The following is a 21,074-nucleotide window of genomic DNA, read 5'->3' as shown; positions in this document are numbered from 1 at the left end:
TCCGCAGTAAATTAGATTATGGATCAATTGTATATAATTCAGCTAAGGACTCAACATTTAAAAAATTAGATATCGTACAAAATACTGCACTAAGACTAGCTCTAGGAGCATACAGAACGAGTCCAATTGAAAATATTTATGTCGAAGCAAATGAATCTCCACTTTCTATTAGAAGATTACGTCTCAGTTTACAATACGCAAGCAAGCTATCAACTATTCCAAACAACCCGGCCTACCCCTATGCTTTCTCCACACATTATTATTCTAATTACAATCAAAATTCTAATCTTAGACCATCATTAAGCAAAAGAATTAGCAACTTTACATTTCCGGGTACTTTACATTTCCGGGTATAATGCATACCAATATTGATTATGCTCCCCCTTGGACTATACAAATTTCATATTTAACACAGATCTGTCAACTTATACTAAGGACAATACCCTTTCATCTCTTTTTCTCCAATCCTTCTACAATATTAAAAATAAATATTCATCCTGTCAACTAGTTTATACCGATGCATCAAAACACCCGAATTAGAAACAGTAGGATCCGCCATTGTCACAGAGGATTATGTGCTCAAGTTTCCTCTACCTAAGGACTACTCAATATATTCTGCTGAACTGTTTGCGATATCCAAGGCAGTACAACAAACTCTTAATCGACCTGAAGACATGACAGTAATATTCACATATACCTTAAGTGCAATACAGGGAATTCAGAAAATATATCCGAATCATCCGATTTTAGAACAGATTAAAATAGACCATGTGACTCTACAAAATAATCATAAATAACTACATATTGTGTGGATACCATCTCATATGGGTATACCAGGAAATAAGATAGCTGATCAAATGGCCAAAGAAGCTTGTAAAATGAAGAGATCCGATGATAGAACTAACCAAATTCCTCACTCAGATATGAAAAAATGCATCAATGAGTACACAAAAAACTTATGGTTACGAAGATGGCAACTTGTACCAAATAATAAATTGCGGCAAGCAAACCCAGATCTATCAGCGAAAACACCAAATTTAGTAAAGCGAAGGGACCAGGTTGTACTACATCGTATCCGAATAGGACATACCAGACTGACGCACGAACACCTACTAAGGACGGAACCTCCTAGAATATGCTACGCCTGTGACACCAATATAACTGTAGGCCACATTGTTATAGACTGTCCATTATATCAAATGGAAAGACAAGCTACTGGACTACCAAGTGATATAAAAAGCGCTTTAGACAGTGCGGATTGTGATAAAATCATTAGGTTTTTAAAGAAAACCAAATAATATAATCTTATATAAGTGATACTTCAAGAAAAATTCTAAATTATAATCAACTTTGTAAAAACTTTATAGTTTATACTTTATATTAATCATTATAATATACTATAGTCTATATTGTACCACCGCAAATAACCTTCTATGGTTGATGCGGGTTATTCCCAATAAAAAAAATATATTGTACTGTTCTTACCTGTACCCTAGCTTCTGTTAAATCTATTTTCATTGCTATTTCTTCTCTAGTATAAATATCAGGATAGTGTGTTTCTTGAAAAGCTCTTTCCAATTCTTTTAGTTGGGCGGACGTGAACGTGGTTCGGATTCTTCTTTGTTTCCTCTTTTCCGTAAGGACTCCATCATGGCCAGGATAAACTTTGTAAGGAAGACCGCCTGAAAGAAGTATATTATTAGTTTAGTAGAACAATTATTATTTAGGATTATTTGAAGATAGGCTGTCTTTGTTTTTCTTGAGAGGATGCAAAATTCGGAGAGTTAAAAGTAGCAGCAGATTGTCAATTTTAATTTCGATAAGAAATTAATAATCTCTTTGGCGAAGATCGACTTAGGTGGAGAGTACCTGAACTAGGAGGAGTTGGAGCCTAAGAAGAAGCAGTTTCAAATTATAAATAAATTTTTTTTTAATTTTCGAACGACATTTACAGGAAGTTTAGAATGGATTAAAAATATTTTATCGGTAATTGAATAGTAACAGTTTTCTCATTAATTTCTATAACCAGAGAACACGTTAGCAACATCTGAACTGTGTGTTGCAGATGCTTATGGTATGACTTTGTTCTGTCCGGATCTGATAACTGACAGGCTTCAATCACCTTGAGGTATTTGTTATTTAATTCATTGACCATGTGGCTTCAATAGTGACAACTGCATAATGTGTTCGTCGTAATATGTATATTTTAATAATAATTATTGTTTGTCGATAAATGTATGTTAATTAAATAAATAACTTTAAATTGCCACATTAGATATGGTTGCTGTTCATATAAATGGTTAATTTGACTTTTATAATACTAAAAAAATAAAGTTCGTAATTAAGTCATGTTTTTTATTGTTTTGAGTTCTTACATACTCTAAGTTTTATGATTTTATGAAAGCAGAGCTTAATTAGTAATAGATATTGTTTAATCGTTCTTTTTGGTGTGAAACAGCAAAAAAATAGTCATTTCGGTAACACACTATAAAGAGGACTAAATACATTTTTAAATTTTATATTTTTTAAAAACTAACCTAAAATGACAGTATTTTACTACAAGTCATCTTAGGTGGTAGCTAAAGTTTAAAACTGTTTTTCTTATGTTGCAATACTTATTATTTTTTTAAATGTACAATATATTTGACTTTATTTTATTCTAAATTGCTCTAATGAAATTAATGGTAGTGTTTTTTCAACTTGTTATCTTATACTTTATTTATAATTAACAACTATAATGTTTTTTCTGGTTTTAGTTAAAACATTTATGTTAAAAAAATTATTTTGAAGGCGTTACCGAAATGACTCAACGTTTCCGAAATGATAACCCTTATACTATTTTAAAGAAAACGCACATTCATAACCATGTATTTATTGCCATAAAAACGAAAAACGAACAACAAAACAAGGAACGCAAACGTAAATGGGGAATTAGATAACTATTGTGTTTTAGTTTTATTTTCTAAACCATGTATGGGCAAAGAAATATTTCACTATTTTTGTTAAAGTGATGTTTAATAATGCATTTAAGATGATAAGTTCTGCTACAGTCGAAACATTTGCGTCCTTCTACATTTGAATGCTTTGATCAAGCGCAAGTTTCTCTATCACTTTGCTTTGGAGCGACTACCCAAAAAGGTCTAAATCTACAAAAAGTTGTTCTGGAAACTTGAAATGAGAAGAAAAGAGAATCCAACATAATACGTTTTTGTTTTTTAACTTTATTTTTAGTTATATAATCCTTTTTTCCTGGACACATTTTTGAGTTTTCATCCCTTTCTAAAAAAATTTGAACTCATTTTGACAACTTTTGGATAACTGCATGGTTACGTTTTTTTCTTTCGTATTGGGAATTATTAATGAATTTGCGATGCATTGTGTACGAAAGTATTTTTGAAGTCTCGCCCCTTAAACGATATTTATTTATTATGCTTCCAGACACAATCGATAACGTATTCTTAGCGTTGTGATTTTTTAACATTTTGGCGTTTTCTTCTAATTGATCTTTAATAACTTCCCCAAAAACTAACTTTCTTTTGATTTTATCTGGAACTTCGATATCAGCTATCAATTTAGTCACCCTTGTTTCAGGAGATTCTTTTTCTTTTTTTGTTTTAAAAATTGTTTAAATTTAGATTTCTCCCTTTCTAACCTTTTTCGATCTCTTGCTAACTGTTTGGTTAGGTCTCTAATTTTTAATTCTGCCTTTTTTAATTTTCTATAACATGAAGATTTTTCTTTTTTCACTATTTGTCGGCTAACATTTTTTTGCCTTGAAGGTGTGTTTTTCTTTTTGGGAACATCCATAACATCTAAATTTTCCGCAAGATCCTCATGAAATGGGTCGTCCTGATTTTCAATTGTAACTTCATCTTCACTTGTTGCGGGTGAATTATCTCTAGAAAATCTTTCGGTTTTACCTTTCATTTTTTTCTTCTCTCTATATCTTTTGCTGTTTTTACTCCATTCCTTTCTTTTTATTCTTTGATGTCGTGGTGTCAAGTCTTTTATAAACTTAACTTGTCCTTCTTTCTTTTTGTTGTATCGTTCTCGATCTTTTCTTCTTTTTTCTTCAAGTTGCTGCTCTGTTAATTTCATTCTATGTTTCTGAAGTCTTTTTCTTACTTCTTCTTTTATCTTTTCGTTACATTTCCTCTTTTTAATTTTTATTTTCGTTGGTGTTCTATTATTCTGCAAGTAGCAGAAGTTCTTTTTTTTATTTTTGCTTGCGCTGTTTTATCATTATTATTGTCGTGGATAATATTGACTTTTTTTTTCAGTTCAAGTTTCAATGTTTTTTTCGGCTCGACATTACGTTTATTCTGTTTGAACTTGAAATTGACTTGAATTTTAGGCTTAGAGATGCTAGTTTGGGTCGAAGAATATCCATTTGAAGTTGAAGGCTTAGTCATCCTATCTTCTTCAAAAAGTTCAGACTTTTTAGGATTTAAAAGAGTTTTATATTTATTTTTTTTTTCTTCTTTATTTTTTAAATTTAATTCGTATGGAATTTTTCTATCTTGTGTTAATTTTTCGTTTAAACATTTTAATTTTTCGCTGTCCATCATCTATAAATAAAAAGAAACTAATCATTTCTGTAACAAAATATCATTTCGGTAACACAATATTACTTTTAAAAATGTTGCCGAAATGACGTTACCGAAATGACGAAATCTTACATTTTGTAATTAAGCTCCCTCTAGGAGTAACTTAGATTAATAAAATTTTTGAGGTTATTAAACATGTCCTATTTTTTAAAAAGAAAAATACATTATATTGCTTATCTGAGGCAAAAACTTCGATGAAAAAGTAGTTACCGAAATGGTCAATAATAAGTATACGCCGAAAAAATCAGTCATTTATTAATTTATTAAAAAAACACTTACCATATTACTTAAAAACCACTGCCACTAACTCATACATATGCTACGCGCGAACATGGAACTCGAAAGAAATAAACAACAAGTTAAGTCGGTATTGTAGATTTCTTCGCATAAAAGTTGTGTTACCGAAATGATGCGAGAGGTCTGGGACATAACTTTCTAATCTACAATATTTTTATTGGTAAGAACTAATTTTTTTTATATTTAACTAAAAAGTTAAATATTTATTTTCTATAAAAATGACTCTAAAAGGTATATACGTCAAAAAGTGTTACATATACTTATTTGGGTTTAAACTACAAATTGTGACTGTAGGACAGTTACCGAAGTGACGATTTTAAGGTTTGACGATAAATAAAAAATATTTGTAACACTTTTGCAGCCAAACCAAAAAAAATGCTTCTCGAAACAACTCCGTTCTTTTCAATAGTTTTGGATTTACAAAAATATCTAAAACAGAATTCGAAAAAAAATAAAAAACCGCATATTGTACATTTATATGAACAATACCCATATATATACTTAGATTGCCTGAATGGTGTATAATTTTGAAAAAGTTTTACACAGGATTTTTGTCCATTATTTTTTGTTCACAACTTCACACCATTAATTTTATCTTATTTTGTAAATTATACAATTTCACCATTTTGTAACACTATTGTAGCTATCGTCTAAAGAGTTAGAGAAATCCAACGAAATATAACGAAATCATTGATAAGAGTACACTTTTGGTTTTAACATTCAGCTGCTAACCCAATGAACCCCTTTTTCGATATTTGAAGAAGATAATTACATGTGAACAGTACTAAGCGTCTAAGATCGCTATGTTATATCTTGCGACATATACGAATATACGAAGGCAAAAAACAAAATGGAATTTGGCAAAGAAGATATTACGTTGAAATTTGAAATTGTTTAAGTTATATCTTTATCTTTATTCGTTTATTAGTCGTTTTCCTTATATCATTTATTGTCTAAATTTAATTTCATAATTAGACTAGACAAGTGAATACAAAAAATTGGGCAGTGTAGAATTGTAATTGAATTACTGTTCTATTTTAATTTTTTTTAATGAAAAGAGAAGTTTTCAAAATTAAAATTTTGTTTTATAAATATTTTAAAACTATATAAAATAATAATTGAGTTAGTTACGGTGTCCAAAATACTAAACAATGATGCGAAATATTTTTTCCACAGAGAATAAAATGTTTTTTTAACAAAATTATACTTTTTAATATGTAATGAAATAAGAGTTAACGTCATATTTGGGTAGAATATATTTTATAGTCTCGTACTAAAATGATGAAGGATGAAGGTCTTATATAAAGCGGCTATATATACACTCTGGGCCAAAATTAACCTACCACCTTAAAAATGGGTAATTTTTGATGTCTTATGTCTCCTAAACCTGTTGTCCGATGTAAGTGATTTTTTTAGTATGTTATAGCCTTATTTCTTGTCAATATCGTTATAATAATATGGTTGCTAAACAGGTAATTTTTCATTGTATACCGGGTGTACGAATTAAACTCTGTTTTTTTTTTCTTAAAATTTGCATCACCCTGTGGAATATTCTAGCATTTATAAAATATTGAAATTAAAACCTAACTAAGTATATGTTTTCTCAACATTTTGTTTTTTGATTCATTCTTTTTTTTCTCTTCACGCTTTTTTTATCAATACAGACGATTTAACTCACCAGCAAAATTAACCCCACCACCTTTATTATTGTTTTGTTCACATTACCTGTGACAGTTTTTTTCCTAAAATTGTGTCATTGAAGGATTTTTAACATATAGTCGTTGTACGACATTGTTGCAAATCTGTTTCCGTGTTAATAACAATTCTTGAACAATTTGTAATTAAAATTAAATTTGTAATTAGAATTAACACTTAAAATTGTAATTTTATATCATTGTGAATGAATATTGTTGCAATTTTAGTGCTTATTTATTGTTTGTGATGTTAAAAATGCCTCTCGTTCCAACTGATGCTGCTAGGGCAGTGGCTTGTTGATGCTGGTTACAGTCAACGTCATATCGCTGGTATACTCGATGTACCCAGAACTACAGTACAAGATGCCATCAGACGATTTCGGGAGACAGGATCGTACAACCGCAGGCTAGGTCAAGGCCGAAAACGATGCACTTCAGTTCGAGATGACCGCTTCATTGTCACCAAAGTATTGAGAAATTGCTTTTGCACCGCTCCTGAAGCTCGTAGGTCTCTTCTTGAGGTGAGAAACGTTAGTGTGAGTAGACAAATGATTAGAAGAAGACTGTCAGAAATAAACTTAAGGGCTTTTCGTTCAGCTCGCGCACCTCAACTGCTCCTACAACACCATAGGGCTAGACATCATTTTGCGCGAGAATATGCTAACTGGACTATGGCGGAATGGAAGAATATACTGTTTTCAGATGAGAGCAGAATAGCCCTAAAAGGTCCAGATGGACGCCAACGTGTCTATAGGCGTCAAAGTGAAAGGTTTGCTGCATGTGCCATAATCGAAACAGTGCCTTACCGAGGAGGGTCAATAATGATTTGGGGAGGTATTTCTTACGAAGCGCGTCCTGATCTTGTTGTGTTCGGTAGAGGCAGTATGCATGCCCAAGTATACCTGCAAGAAGTTCTCCAAGATCATGTCATGCCTTTTGCACCATTCATTGGTGATAACTTCAGACTAATGCATGACAATGCACGTTGCCATACAGCAAGATCTACCCGTGAGTACCTTAATGAGGTCGGGGTTCAAGTTCTAGCATGGCCAGCACACAGTCCCGATCTTAACCCAATTGAGCATATCTGGGACAACCTCAAAAGACGGGTAAGTGCAAGAGTACCAGCCCCTGCATCCTTTGAAGAGCTGAAGCGATATTGAAGTGGTAAAATATCCTCCAATCTGATATCCAGGATATCATAAATGGATTGCCAAACCGGCTTCAAGAAGTCCTAAGGGCTAGAGGTGGCAATACACATTATTGATACCCAATTTTTTTTTTCAATTAGACTTTGATTTCCAAAATATTGTTGATTTAAATTTTCTTCGAAGATTTTATTCATTGGATTTTTACTGTAACAAATGACTTTTTTTAAAAAGATTATTTTTTCTCTTCTGCGGAGAAAAAAATTGATAAAACACATGTCTAATTATTAAAACACCTAACTTTTGTATCATCAAACATAAGCGAATAAATCAAAAAACAAAATGTTGAGAAAGCATGAGGCTATAGTTACGATTTAATTTCAGTATTTTATAAATGCTAGAATATTCCACAGGGTGATGCAAACTTTAAGAAAAACACAGTTTGATTCGTACACTCGGTATACAATGAAAATTTACCTGTTTAGCAACAATATTATTATAATGATATTTTAAAGGAATAAGGCATAAGGAATAAGGCACACATAAGGCAAGTTTGATTAACTTTGAGTTGATCAAGCAAACATGTACTTTGATAATTAAAAACTATGATGTTTAAGTTACAAAAGGATTTGATCACATGGCAACGTAAGACTCCACTGGGATTGCTAGTCCTCAGACGAAGTGTCTGTGAAGATCTGTTGATAGCAAGTTGCTATCAACAAAATTATATACATTATTTGACAGAGTTAGAATATAAAAGTAAAAACGAAAATGTATATTTATTTTTAAGATATAGGATTTTTCTACTGACTTGGTTGTCGTTTTTTCGTCAAATTTGTTTTATTTTAATAAACATCATAGAGAATATGATCTATTTATATCCTATTTTAATTTTTACAATCAGTTTGAATATTTTGACATAACTTATACCAAATCCTCTGTTACCGTACTATTTTTCAGTTTCTTCTGCGTTATTATGGTTTAGTTAAGATGGTAGAGTTATAAAACAGCGAATGAAAAAAGTTGGTATCGTAGCAAATTATAAATGAGTGACTACGAAACAAAAGGAGAACTAATTTTATAATAGATCATTTGAAACGAGTTTATTAAATACAATAGAGCAGCAAAAATATCCCATATTTCTGCCCTAAATGTCAGCCATGGTAGGATGACTGACATGTTAAAAATAGTTTGATATCTTTAGGTTAAAGTTTCTCTTCCTTATGTGTTTGCTAAATCCAAAATAACCCTTACAAGATTTCTCTAGAGCCCCTAAGAATTTTGTTTAAATGGCTTATGGTACAGAAATTCAATATTTTTTACTGTACAGTAAACCAAAACTGCTAGTCAATATACAGTGTGTCCATAAAGTATGGAATAAATTCTATATTTTCTTAAATGAAAAACCTTTTTAAAAAATTCTAAAACACGCCGATTTTTAAGTTTAATGTTCTACATTTTACAATAAAATTTCATTATAGAAGGTGATACACATTAAGGTGATGACGTCATCTTATCTCTTTTTTTTAATGTAACACCATACATTTTAGGACATTTTTAGATTGATAAAAATGAGCTGATTCCAACAAAGTATAATACTTGGTATCTAACGGATATAATTTGAAATATATGCACTTAGGAAATTAATTTTTATTGATTTTTAATATTAATAAATTATAATAAATAACTTAAAAGTAATCCAGTAATTAATACATGACTTTATCTTAAATGTTCGAATTGTAGCCCCTTTTTGTATTTAAGAGTAACCCAAACGTTATACAAATTCTTGTAGAACCTTGTTTATGGTTTCTTGAGAAATATTGTTTTACGAATTCTTGTTTTTAAGTCTTTAATATTTTCACAAACAACATTCTTCAAATGACCCCACATAAAATAATTCAAAGGTATGAGGTCCGGCGACCTCGCTGGCTATTCGATATGTCCACGTCTTCCAATCCACCTTGAATAGTAATAATAGGAAATATGAAAACGAATTGGTGAATTTAAGATTGAATTTCAAATAATATGGTTCTACAAGTTATGCACAAAATCGCTTACCTTAAATTTGTGTTCTTTAGGATTTGGTTAATTATGCAGACACAAATGTGATTACTCAATTCATTACTGCTCAATCCCTTCAATGGATTCCTTCCATGAAATTCCTGTTGGACGCGAGACGGTACAGATACGTATGTATCTATGTATGTAAACTTATTCTACCCGAAATAATTAAGTATTATAATAATATTCAATATCAAATAAAGAAATTAGGATTCCTGAACACACCTGTTTAGAAAAATTTTGTTTAGGAACCTTCGAACATCTACAGCATAATGCGGAGGCGCCCATCCTGTTGAAACCATAAACTTTCAACAAAACCTCCACGATTAATTCTACTGGGGAATAAATTAACTAAAGTAGGTACGAGATACCCCCTCAAAAACTAAAGGTATGCTGGTCCGTTTAAATTACCTTCGAAATAGTAGGGTCCGATGATTCTATTTCTTACAATGCCAGCCAACATGTTTACCTTTTGCGGGTATTGTCTATGATGTTCCCGCATTCAGTTGGGGTTTTCTTTTGCCCAGTATCTTCAATTCTGACGGTTGACCCGTCTTTTAATGTGAATGTAGCATGATCAGAAAAAATATTTTGAACCAAGAGAGGGTTTCGGTGGCAGTTATTCATTATTGTTTCGCAAAATTGTATTCTTTTATCTGGATAATCTTCGTGTAATTCCTGTACAAGTGTTCATCTAAAGAAGTGCCATTTTTCAAGTTTTATTACTTTGTGTACCGTTGTTTTGCAAACGTCGAGATTACGACTAACCTTACTAACAGAAATGTGTGCATCTTCTTCAAAAGGAAATAGACCATCTAGTGTTGTATAATAATTTACAGAGGGACGACCTGATTTGCGTGCATTTTCAATGGCACCAGTTTCTCGAAATTTCTTTTCAATCTTACTAACTGTTGACTGCGTTATGGGTCTTTTTTAATATTTATCATTAAATAAATTACACACTTCCATCTGAGTTCGCGATTTGTCTCCATACCCAATCATCATGAGTATTTCAATTCTTTGCTTTACACTCAAATTCATTTCTACTTCAAATTAATTCTAAACAATAATACAGAACATTCACGAAATAATATAATTATTGTACTACTTAATTGTTATTGAACGTTACTAAAAATAATTACATTTCACTAAAAACTAGTAGTAGGCTACTTTTTTGCAATTGATAATAAATAATTTATTTTCTAAGCGCATATCTTTCAAATTATATCCATTAGACCGCGAGTATTATACTTTTTAGGAATCAGCTCATTTTTATCGATCTAAAAATGTCATAAAATATAGGGTGTTACATTTAAAAAAAGAGCCGATGACGTCATCACCTTAATGTGTATCACCTTTTTTAATGAAATATTGTTGTAAAGTGTAAAACCTTAAACCTAAAAATCAACGTGTTTCAGATTTTTTTTAAAAAGGCTTTCCATTTAGAAAAGATCGAATTTATTCCATACTTTAAGGACACACTGTATAACAAAACTTAAAAGCATCAAAATGATGAAGGCATTTAAGAGATAATTCGAATATACTTGCAAATAGTTAATAATATCACCCTGTTATTCTCCTTATCACTAACAACTAGAAAAACAGTATCGTAGCACTTAATACATTATAAGATTTTTTCAGTATTTTTATGTATAATAAATAAAAAATAACGTTTATTATATAAAATGTCATTTTAATAAAATATCTGTTCATTCCAAATATCTTTAAATACCGTATCCACTTTTAAAAATACTTTTCTACCTTTTTGTATCATTTAAATACTGTTCTAATAATTATTGTTTTACGTTTATAGCGAGAGCGAATAATCCTAGTGTAAAACGTAGAAACAAAATGAAATTGCACCTATTCAGATTCCCTGTTAGTCGTTACATGGCGGACATTTTTTATCTCGTAAAGAAGGGAGAGTTCCGATCGATATTCTTAGGCGGTTCTTCATACTCTCCTGTTAGAAAATATCCTGCTGGAACATCTTGCCGATCGTTCTCTCTTACCCTAAGGTGCAACGATTGCAACAAGTTAATACTTCTTTAATTAAGGAAACGACTAGAACTTTTATGATAAAAACTCCTCGAATGTTTGGGAGTAGGAGATGTCTGTGTTTCATCTCCATGCTGAAAATTCAAGTTTTGAAAGAAGGATTAATTTCAGAAAAAGGTTTTTAGAATTAGAAATCTGGTAATATTCTGCAAATTAATAAAAGACATACACTTGTCTTTTATTAATTTGCAGAACAGCACAGAACTCCAAGAAAACAACAAAAATTAAAGGAAAAATTACGGGAGAGCTGAAGTATGGATTTTTTTTATTGTTTTTTTGTTGCGGCACAGCTTAAGTGCCACAGAACCTAAAGATGTATTTTTGTTGACAGTGGGACCATGCGGCATGCAACTAGTGCCACACTTTCCTCTTGCAATCTGTTTATTCGTGGATCAGCGTGTTACATTTTATACTGTTTGATCATTTGTATTCGTACCTTCGGTGAGTGCATTATCATACTGCTATAATAAACGAGATTTTATCTGATGACGAATGCGAGCAATTTATGGAGCGAAAACTCTGAAGATTAATGTTTACCTAGTAAAGGTCAAAGTATTCAAGGTAGTACTGTTCAGGGTAAGTTAAATCCATTTTGCTAGACAACGTTTGTGGATTATGTTGATAATGTCAATGACGAAGTTCCTCATGGTCAAGTTCGATCAGATGCAGAAGGATCTCCACAACTAGTTCAAGTTTTAAATTCTATCGATAAAACGATTACCGCGGTTTTGGAGCAGTTCAGAATTAATGAAGAAAACGATGATAAAAATAATAACGAAAGAACTAATGAGAACGACAATATTAATTGGTTTGTACCGGATGGCAACTACATAAAAAAATTTTCATTGTCGAGCCACCGCCGCGTGCCGCTAAGATAGTAGAAGGAACCAATAGATATTCAGTTCATAAGAAACCCCAAAAAATGTTTAAAAGCTCTCGTTTAAAATGGTGGCGAAATGTAACAACTGAAGAAATTGAAAAACTTTTAGGCCTTGTCATATGGATAGGATTATGTTCCTACACAAACATCACAAATTATTGGTTCAAAAGTTCTTTGTACAAAAATAACTTACCACGTAATAACGCACCACACGACTAGTAATCGTTTTGAATTAATACTATAAGTCATTCATTTCAACAATAATGAATCTATAAATCTGGATCCCAATGATAGAATAAGAAAATTGACGCATCTTATATCTATGCTAAAAATAGGCTAATTGAGCCATTTCAGGAACGATTATCTTTTCGACATATCAAAAATAAACGCCATAAAAATATGGAGTCAAGTTATACAAACTAAGTTTGAAACGAGGATACATCTTTGACCTTAACATATACTTCGGGAAAGATACTCATCCACTGGGAGCCTCTGCAGACGTAGTTTACATCTTACACTAAAACCCACTTGAAAAGGGATACGTCACACGAGGTCGTACGATTTACACAGACAATTTTTACATAAGTGTTACTGTAGCTCATAATCTTTTGAAACATTAAACTTACTTAGAATATCTTGGACATATTATACGTGGAGAGAAATACACCTTGCTCCAACTGATTATGCAGGAAAAGATCCAAGGAAAGAGAAGCATAGGGAGGCGTAGAATGTCATGGCTGCGCAACCTGAGAGAGTGGTACGGATGTACATCAAATAAACTTTTCAGAGCAGCCGGAGATGGCACTTGAAGAAGAAGAAGTTGGAACAGTAAGACAAAAGTTGAAAAAGCCAAATTACAGAAAGGTGAAATATGTGCCAAAGTAATACGGGAGTGTTGATGCTAAAGTGGAGAGACAATCGCGAGGTGTTGACACTTAGCACCAAACATACCGACACTATGAAAACTGTTAAAAGTAAATGGGGAAATAATATAGAAAAACCTGAACTCATAATCACATAAAATAACTCAAAAGCGTTCATAGACCTTTAAGATCATATAAAATCTTACAATAATTCACTCAGGAAAAGGATTAATTGGTACAGAGAACTGGCCTTTGAGCTAATTTTAGGAACTACAGGTGTAAATGCCTATATTCTACATAAAGAAACAAAGACCAAAATGTCAACTACCGAGTTCAAAAACATATTCTCGGTATTATTCATATTATTTATATTCTTTCCATCCACAGCGCCACAGGAGGTAGAGCCTTAAGAAAATCATCAACTTTAGAATGTGGAAACAAGAAATCGTTGTGTGGTATGTTACCAACGAATATTACAAGAATACGATAGAAAAACTGCGTCTTATAAGATTTCTCGGTCTCTCTAGAAATGTGTAGCGTGTAATAAACATTTGTGTTTCCTGCTTTTCTGTAGCCCATTTTGTCAACAAAATATAGTTTTAAAAATGTTGTTGCTAATTTTAAGTCTATCATATATTTTACTTAGAGAATGTGTAACCTATCCGCATATACTGAGTCCTTTGAGTCTTCTGCTTCTTGTTCCTTGTCCTATAGGAGGTTGGCTATCATCACAGCTATCCGTACCTTATTGGCGGGTGCACTGAATCGATCTACTAAGCGGCAACTATACCACTCTCTTAGGTTTCTTAGCCAGAAAATTCTTCGTCTTCCTATGGATCTTTTACCCTTGATTTTACCTTGCATTATAAGCCTTAATATCTCATATTTCGCATCTCTGGTAATGTGGCCTAAATATTCCAGCTTTCTTGTTTTGATGTGCTTTTTGACCTCGCAATTCGTTTGTACGCTTCTTAACACTTCTGTATTTGTAACTTGTTGGGTCCATGGTATTTTTAAAATCCTTTTATAGCACCACATCTAAAATGATTCCAACTTCTTGATATTATCCGCTTTTAGTATTCAGCTTTCCATTCCATACAACAAAATCGAGAACACATAACATCTTAAGGCTCTTATCCTCAGTTCCAGAGGAAGGTCTCGATTAACAAACATTGTTTTCATTTTTACAAATGCTTGTCTTGCAATTTCAATGCGTGTCCTTATATCTCTACCTTGGTCATTGTTTTTATTTACCCAGGTTCCCAGATATTTGTAGTTATTCACTCTTTCTACTTGTTTTCCCTCGATATCTAGCCTTCCTACTGTATGTTTCTTTGAAATAATCATGCACTTGGTTTTCTTAATATTTATTTGTAGTCCATATTTTATACTGACTTGATGTAATCTATTTACTAAGCATTGCAGGGCTTCTAGACTGTCTGAAAAAACAGCGGTGTCGTCTGTGAATCTTTGTTGTTCAAGATTTTTCCGTTTATTGATATAACCTGTTGTTCCTCTGATATTGTTTCTTTAAAAATAGCTTTGCTGTACAAATTAAACAACAATGGGGACAGCACGCAACCCTGTCTAACACCTCTTTTGATTGCTATAGATTCTGTATCGACATTTTCGATTCTAACCTTTGCTTTTTGATTCCAGTACAGATTGACAATAACTTGTATATCCCGACTATCCACATTCTTTTTTTTAACAGTTTTACGAGTTTCTGATGTACTCTATCAAAAGCCTTTTAATAATCTATAAAGCAGACATAAAGATCCTGGTTCATATCTAGTCGTCTTTGCGCGAGAACGTTAAAAGCGAACAGAGCCTCTCTCGTTCCAAGTCCTTCTCTGAATCCAAACTGGGTATCATCTATATCTTCTTCTATTTTTTTGTATAGTGATCCATGTATTATTTTGAGAAATATCTTAAATGCGCGGCTTATTAAGGAAATTGTTCTGTACTGGGAGCATTCTGTCACTGACAGGTAGTGTTACAAACGTGGACTGCAACCAATCTTCGTGTATTACTCCTGTTGTATATACTTTGTTGAACAGATCTAAGAGTATATGCAGTGTTTCTTCGTCAATGTATTTAATTAGCTCAGTTCCTGATTTCTTATTGCCTGTCCTAATTCGCACATTATTATTTTCGGTCCTGTTTCTTCCTGTGGTTCTTCTTGTATTATTCTATCATCGTCAAATAGATTCATTGTGTATTCTTGCCAAAATCCTAATTTATCTTTGATGTCTGCAATGAGTTTCCCATTATCATCTTTAAGTACCCCATAGTCTCGATTTTTGGTATTTGTTAGTTCTTTTATTTTGTTATGCATATTACAGCTGTCGTATTTTCTGTCATACTCTTCTATTTCTATGCACTGATCTGTTAACCACTTTTTCTTGGCCTTTTTTATCTCTACTTTAATTATAATCTTTGGGTATGCCAGGCCACAAATTTATTACTTCCATATAAATGTATAGCAAACGCGTTATGATAGAAATGCCACGCAACAAACTCTATTAGAACAGCATGCGACATAACTGCTGTGCCACAGAACTTAAACTAATTTTTTAGTGCGGCACACCGTGAATACCGCGTGGCTATTAACCTGTTAAGTAAGTTTTCACCAAATTTTGTGAAAAAAATTTTTTTTTGGTTATTTAAATTTTTCGCATAAATTTTGAGGTTATACGAAAAAAGTGTAAATACAAAAGTTGTATATCTTTTTATTATCTACACTTTTGCTATTTAATTTTTTTATTAGACTTGCATTTTCTGCGAAAGTCGTGATAAACCGTTTTTACACCTAAAAACTTAACTCCTTCTACTTCCCAACCTGAGATCACCTGTAAATTAATTTTTCTTTCATTTTTGTACAATAATACATCCCATTTATGTATTCTGGATATTAATTTACACGAAATATAAATAAGTCAAAATCTAATAAACGACTTTTCTTTTCATCGTTTACAAATCAATCGAAGGCGGCAAGAAAGAGGACCCGCGATCGTGTGGCCCGCAAGCCTCTATTTGTCTACCACTGTATTAGAGAATTGCTACGACCAGCCACAACGTGCTATGGTGTACCAATAAATAAAAAACGACCCAATACTAGATTTGCAAACCTATACAGTTCTCAAAAGAGTACTTAAATTAGCTATTGCATTACCGATGAATTTAGCTGTCAAAATTTTTAGTCTTGAAAAACAATATTAAAGATTTTGCTCAAATAATAAACCTATTCATAGTGTGATATTTTATCTCTTTCCATCGTATTTTTAAATAGACTGTTGATTTTAGAGTCACCACTTTAGAAGTCGACTTTTTTGCAAATTCTAAATTCGCGAATATTCTCACAATGTAAAGACCGAAAAATATTACTTACTATTCACTTGAGTGCGTTTTGCATGGAAGTTTTTCATGTGAAAGCAGCTCCGGAGATAAACCGAGGAGGAAAAATTGATGGAAATGCACATTGAATTTTTATCGCTCTTTTACTGTCGCAACATGTAGACTAAGTTTATGGTCGAAGAACTCTCTTTTATGGGACGAAAGACGAATATTCTTTTGTCTTTACGTCAAAGATCAAACAACATAAATCTTTTATAGCCTCTTTTGTATTTGCAACGTTCGAGCTTCTTTCTATTTTAGTTACTTTTGATCTACCAGCTGAACATTTTATGTCATCTCTTAATATTCTGGAATATTTTATGTATTTCGCCAATTTATTAGGTATCTAGTGTGAGAAAATATCTTACATTTTGTGTTGATTTATTTATTTACAATCAGAATCTCAAATGTACAACGAAATTAAATGAGGACTTACTTGAGTCTACGACAAAGATTTCTTTATGAACTTTTTTCTTTCATATTATATCTTTAATACCGATTAGTCCCATATGATCAGTGAATGGCATCAATCATACCAAACGGATTAAATCCCAGCTCTTCCTATATCGCTATAACCTATTTCGAAATAAACACATATTTAACAACACACATAAACGTCAATAAATATTAATCTAAAAAACTAAGAATTGTTTCGTGATATATTTGATTTTTAGAATAGGGTAAAAGCATCAGTTATTGGCCTCTTAAGGACAGCAGGTCGATATATCTATGAAGTGTTGTGGCCCTGTGGGCTACTATGACTATTTTTGACACCATGGAATTTTATTATTATTTCTGCATGTTGCATAATCTTTCATGTCTGAAAGTATTTTACATGTGTTTTTTTGTAAATGTGCAAATGAACCAGATATTTTCCACTCTGTTATAATTATTGACACGATATGTATTAGTGATTGGCCATCATTTTTGAAAGTGATATTTTACCAGTTAACTCGTAATTTAAGATAGGTAGCTGCCTATGTCAAACAGCATGTCAAAGTAAACTTTTATTTTTTATCCTGACAAGATTCGCAAACATATACTTGATCTGTGTCCCCATAGAATAGTTACATGATATGTTCTAAGACACATTTGGCATCTAATGCCTTCTGTATACTCTGTAATATTTAGTACCTATAGATAATATACACTTTTAGAAACTTTTTGATTTTTAAAATGTGACGGAATGTTTGATACCAAATTTGTATTTTAGAGCGCGAAAAATCTTTATTACCGAATTACGATTTTCGAAGTGCGAAGTAATATTTGATTATAAATAATCATCAGACAGAATTGTAACTTGTGTTAAGGACTGTTTTGTATTATCATCAAATAATTTTCGTTTGGGTACAATTTTTTTTTCTTAGGACTTTAAGATTTAGTGTGGGCGAGAAATATTTTTGGAGATAATCTTAAATTCTCTTCTGGTGTAGGTGAATGCTTGAAAATATCAATATTATTGAAGTTATACTTCTATACGCGCGCTCCACGTTGGAAGTTTGTATGAGAGTGAATCTGTGAAACCATTACATATGTAAGATAATGAGTAAGAGAGAGACAGAAGATATATTTTCTCTCTCTTCCTCTCTCGAATATAAAAATGTTCCTTTTGTATATATAATTTAATATTATATATATATATATATATATATATATATATATATATATATATATTATATAAAGATAGATATACATATAATATTATACATATAATAAAATATTTATTAATATTATTATTTATGTGATATGTTTTGTATTATTTATTAAATCTTCATAATTATATTATTCTTTTGCATTTCAAAATAATAATCTCAATAAATCACTTTATGATCCAGAACTGTCAATTTTGAAATAGATTTGTGTTATGTCCTCGGTAGTGTAGTAGTCAGCATCCCCGCCCGTCACGCGAGAGACCGGGGTTCGATTCCCAGTCGGGGAGGACTTTTTTATTAATATTATCACATTATTGTCATTTTTAAATACTTATGGAAATTGCATTTTAATTTGTATTGTATTATTATATATGGAATTATGTTGCACTGTATTGTAGTGTATTTTTTTATGTATATTATTGTCATTTTTAAATACTTATGAATATTGCAGTTTAATTTGTATTGTATTATTATATTATTAACAAAATAAACAATGAATTTTACTGCAGAGTATGTGTAAACAAATTTTGCATTCAACTCCTTTCATACATATATGAAAATAAAAATATACATTTTCATCAAAATATTGATTCAATCCTTCATTGTTAGTGAGTTGTTATTAATTCTGTTTCTCTTTTTGCTATGTCTTACCTATAGAATTACATATGTAATGATTGTGCAGATTGACTCCCAAATAAATTTGTAACGGCGAATGCGTGTATAGAAGTGTAACTTCCACCGGCAGTCCCACTGGACTGCCACACCCGTTTTTATTTTTGGTTATTTACAGGGCTTGATGATTTTGTGTGGAAATGAAATTCTGGTGTAGGAACTTTAATAAATTCTTTAAAACGTTTTTTGACTTTTCTTGATATTTTGCAATAGGAAAGTAAACTTTTACACCTTTTTTTTGGTTTTGTTGAGGTCATTTCTATGGGTTGTGTACTTTCCTCTTCAGACTTATTAAACATTTTAGCTAATTTTTTATTATCCGAGCTTTTTATTATCGGAGGTTTTTATTTATTTCAACATTTTGGTAATTATCAGATTGAGTTTTACAATTATTTCGACATAGCTGTTTAATTTTGTCATTGCCAACTATTTCATAAAATTTTTATAAGAAATTGTTGTATTTTGATCAATAAGTGTTGGCAAATATTTGTGCTCATCCAGATTACCTTCAGTTTCAAATTCTTTCCCAAGACATTTTGAATAATCAAGTGCAGACTAAATTCAAGGAAATATATCGCATGTCCTAAACCCACTTCTAATAATATTTGGATTTAACATATCTATAGCAAATTTTAAAATTGGAGTAAACTGTACTTTTGTTAACACTTTTTGGGGCATTTTCTTTCCTAAAATGAAGTACAGCTTTCTTCCAAAAGGTTTTTAGAGGTTTAAACGCAGCCACATCCGCTGGATGCATTAATCTCGTGGCATTAGGATATAAAGCTACGAAAATAATTTTCAAATCTCTACAAAGTTGACGTGTTGTACAGTTAAGTGGGTTTTATCCACATCAACAAAAAGTATCACCGGACGTGTAATATTATTTTGATCTAAATAAGAGATAAATATATTTCCAATGTATTCGTAAAAGTTGTTGTTGTCCATCCAACAATTTTCTGTTAAACCAATACCCCACAAATTCGGCACAGCAGTTAATATATTATTAGGCAGAAAATATGAAAATAACTGTTCAGTTAACCTTTGGGTTATGTTCAATTTAATAGACATTTCTGGAACCCTTCATAGCCAAAACCTTTTTATTTTTGGGACATAAATAAAAGCACGTCTCGTCACCATTGAAGATCCTTGTTGGGTCTTGAAGAACATCTTCAATTCATTTTTTATTTAGTTCAGATTTTATGTTATCAAACCATGTGGTAGTGTCTCTTTGGTCAATGTTTGAACTTGATGATGTCACTTCCTCCGAAGTCCATAGGGAAATGTTGGGATTGCTCTTCAAAAATGCAGATAGCCATGTTCTACCTAGTCTATTTTCAACAAATGGATTCACTCTAGGGTTACTCTCTAAAAATGTTTTAACGGAGTTTTTAACTTATTGTCGTCAACACGAACAGAAAATTTTCTTTGACAGTGAAAAATCCAGAGTAAGGTGTTCCTCTTCATTCTTCGAAAGAAATAGATATGGTCCATGGGTTATCTTGTTGTGAAATTTTTCACTTTTAAAGTTCGCTGGACATACCCTAAGACAGAATAGACAGACGATAGATGGAATAAGATGATTATACAGTGGAGACCATATAGTTACAAACGAAAAAGAGGAAGGCCACAAATGCGATGGTCAGATGACTTGAAGAAACACGCAGGTCCGAAGTGGATACAAACTGCCTACAATAGAGAGACGTGGAAGAAGGAAGAGGAGGCCTATATCCAAAATTGGACAGCAAG

The 21,074-nt window shown here is 31.8% G+C and overlaps 1 protein-coding gene across 1 annotated transcript in view; it reads right to left on the bottom strand.

Annotated features, from left to right (window-relative positions):
* LOC140439892 (uncharacterized) overlaps positions 1-21,074 on the bottom strand; it is a 207,198-nt gene that overhangs the window by 157,460 nt on the left and 28,664 nt on the right. The window contains exon 2 of the mRNA XM_072530061.1: positions 1,486-1,682. Coding sequence (XP_072386162.1) covers positions 1,486-1,682 — 197 coding nt within the window. The remainder of the gene's footprint in view (positions 1-1,485; positions 1,683-21,074) is intronic.

Source organism: Diabrotica undecimpunctata, chromosome 4 (assembly GCF_040954645.1).
Source record: "Diabrotica undecimpunctata isolate CICGRU chromosome 4, icDiaUnde3, whole genome shotgun sequence".
Lineage (NCBI taxonomy): Eukaryota > Metazoa > Arthropoda > Insecta > Coleoptera > Chrysomelidae > Diabrotica > Diabrotica undecimpunctata.
Note: the sequence above shows the minus strand (reverse complement) of the source record. Positions and strands in the feature narration are given on the sequence as shown.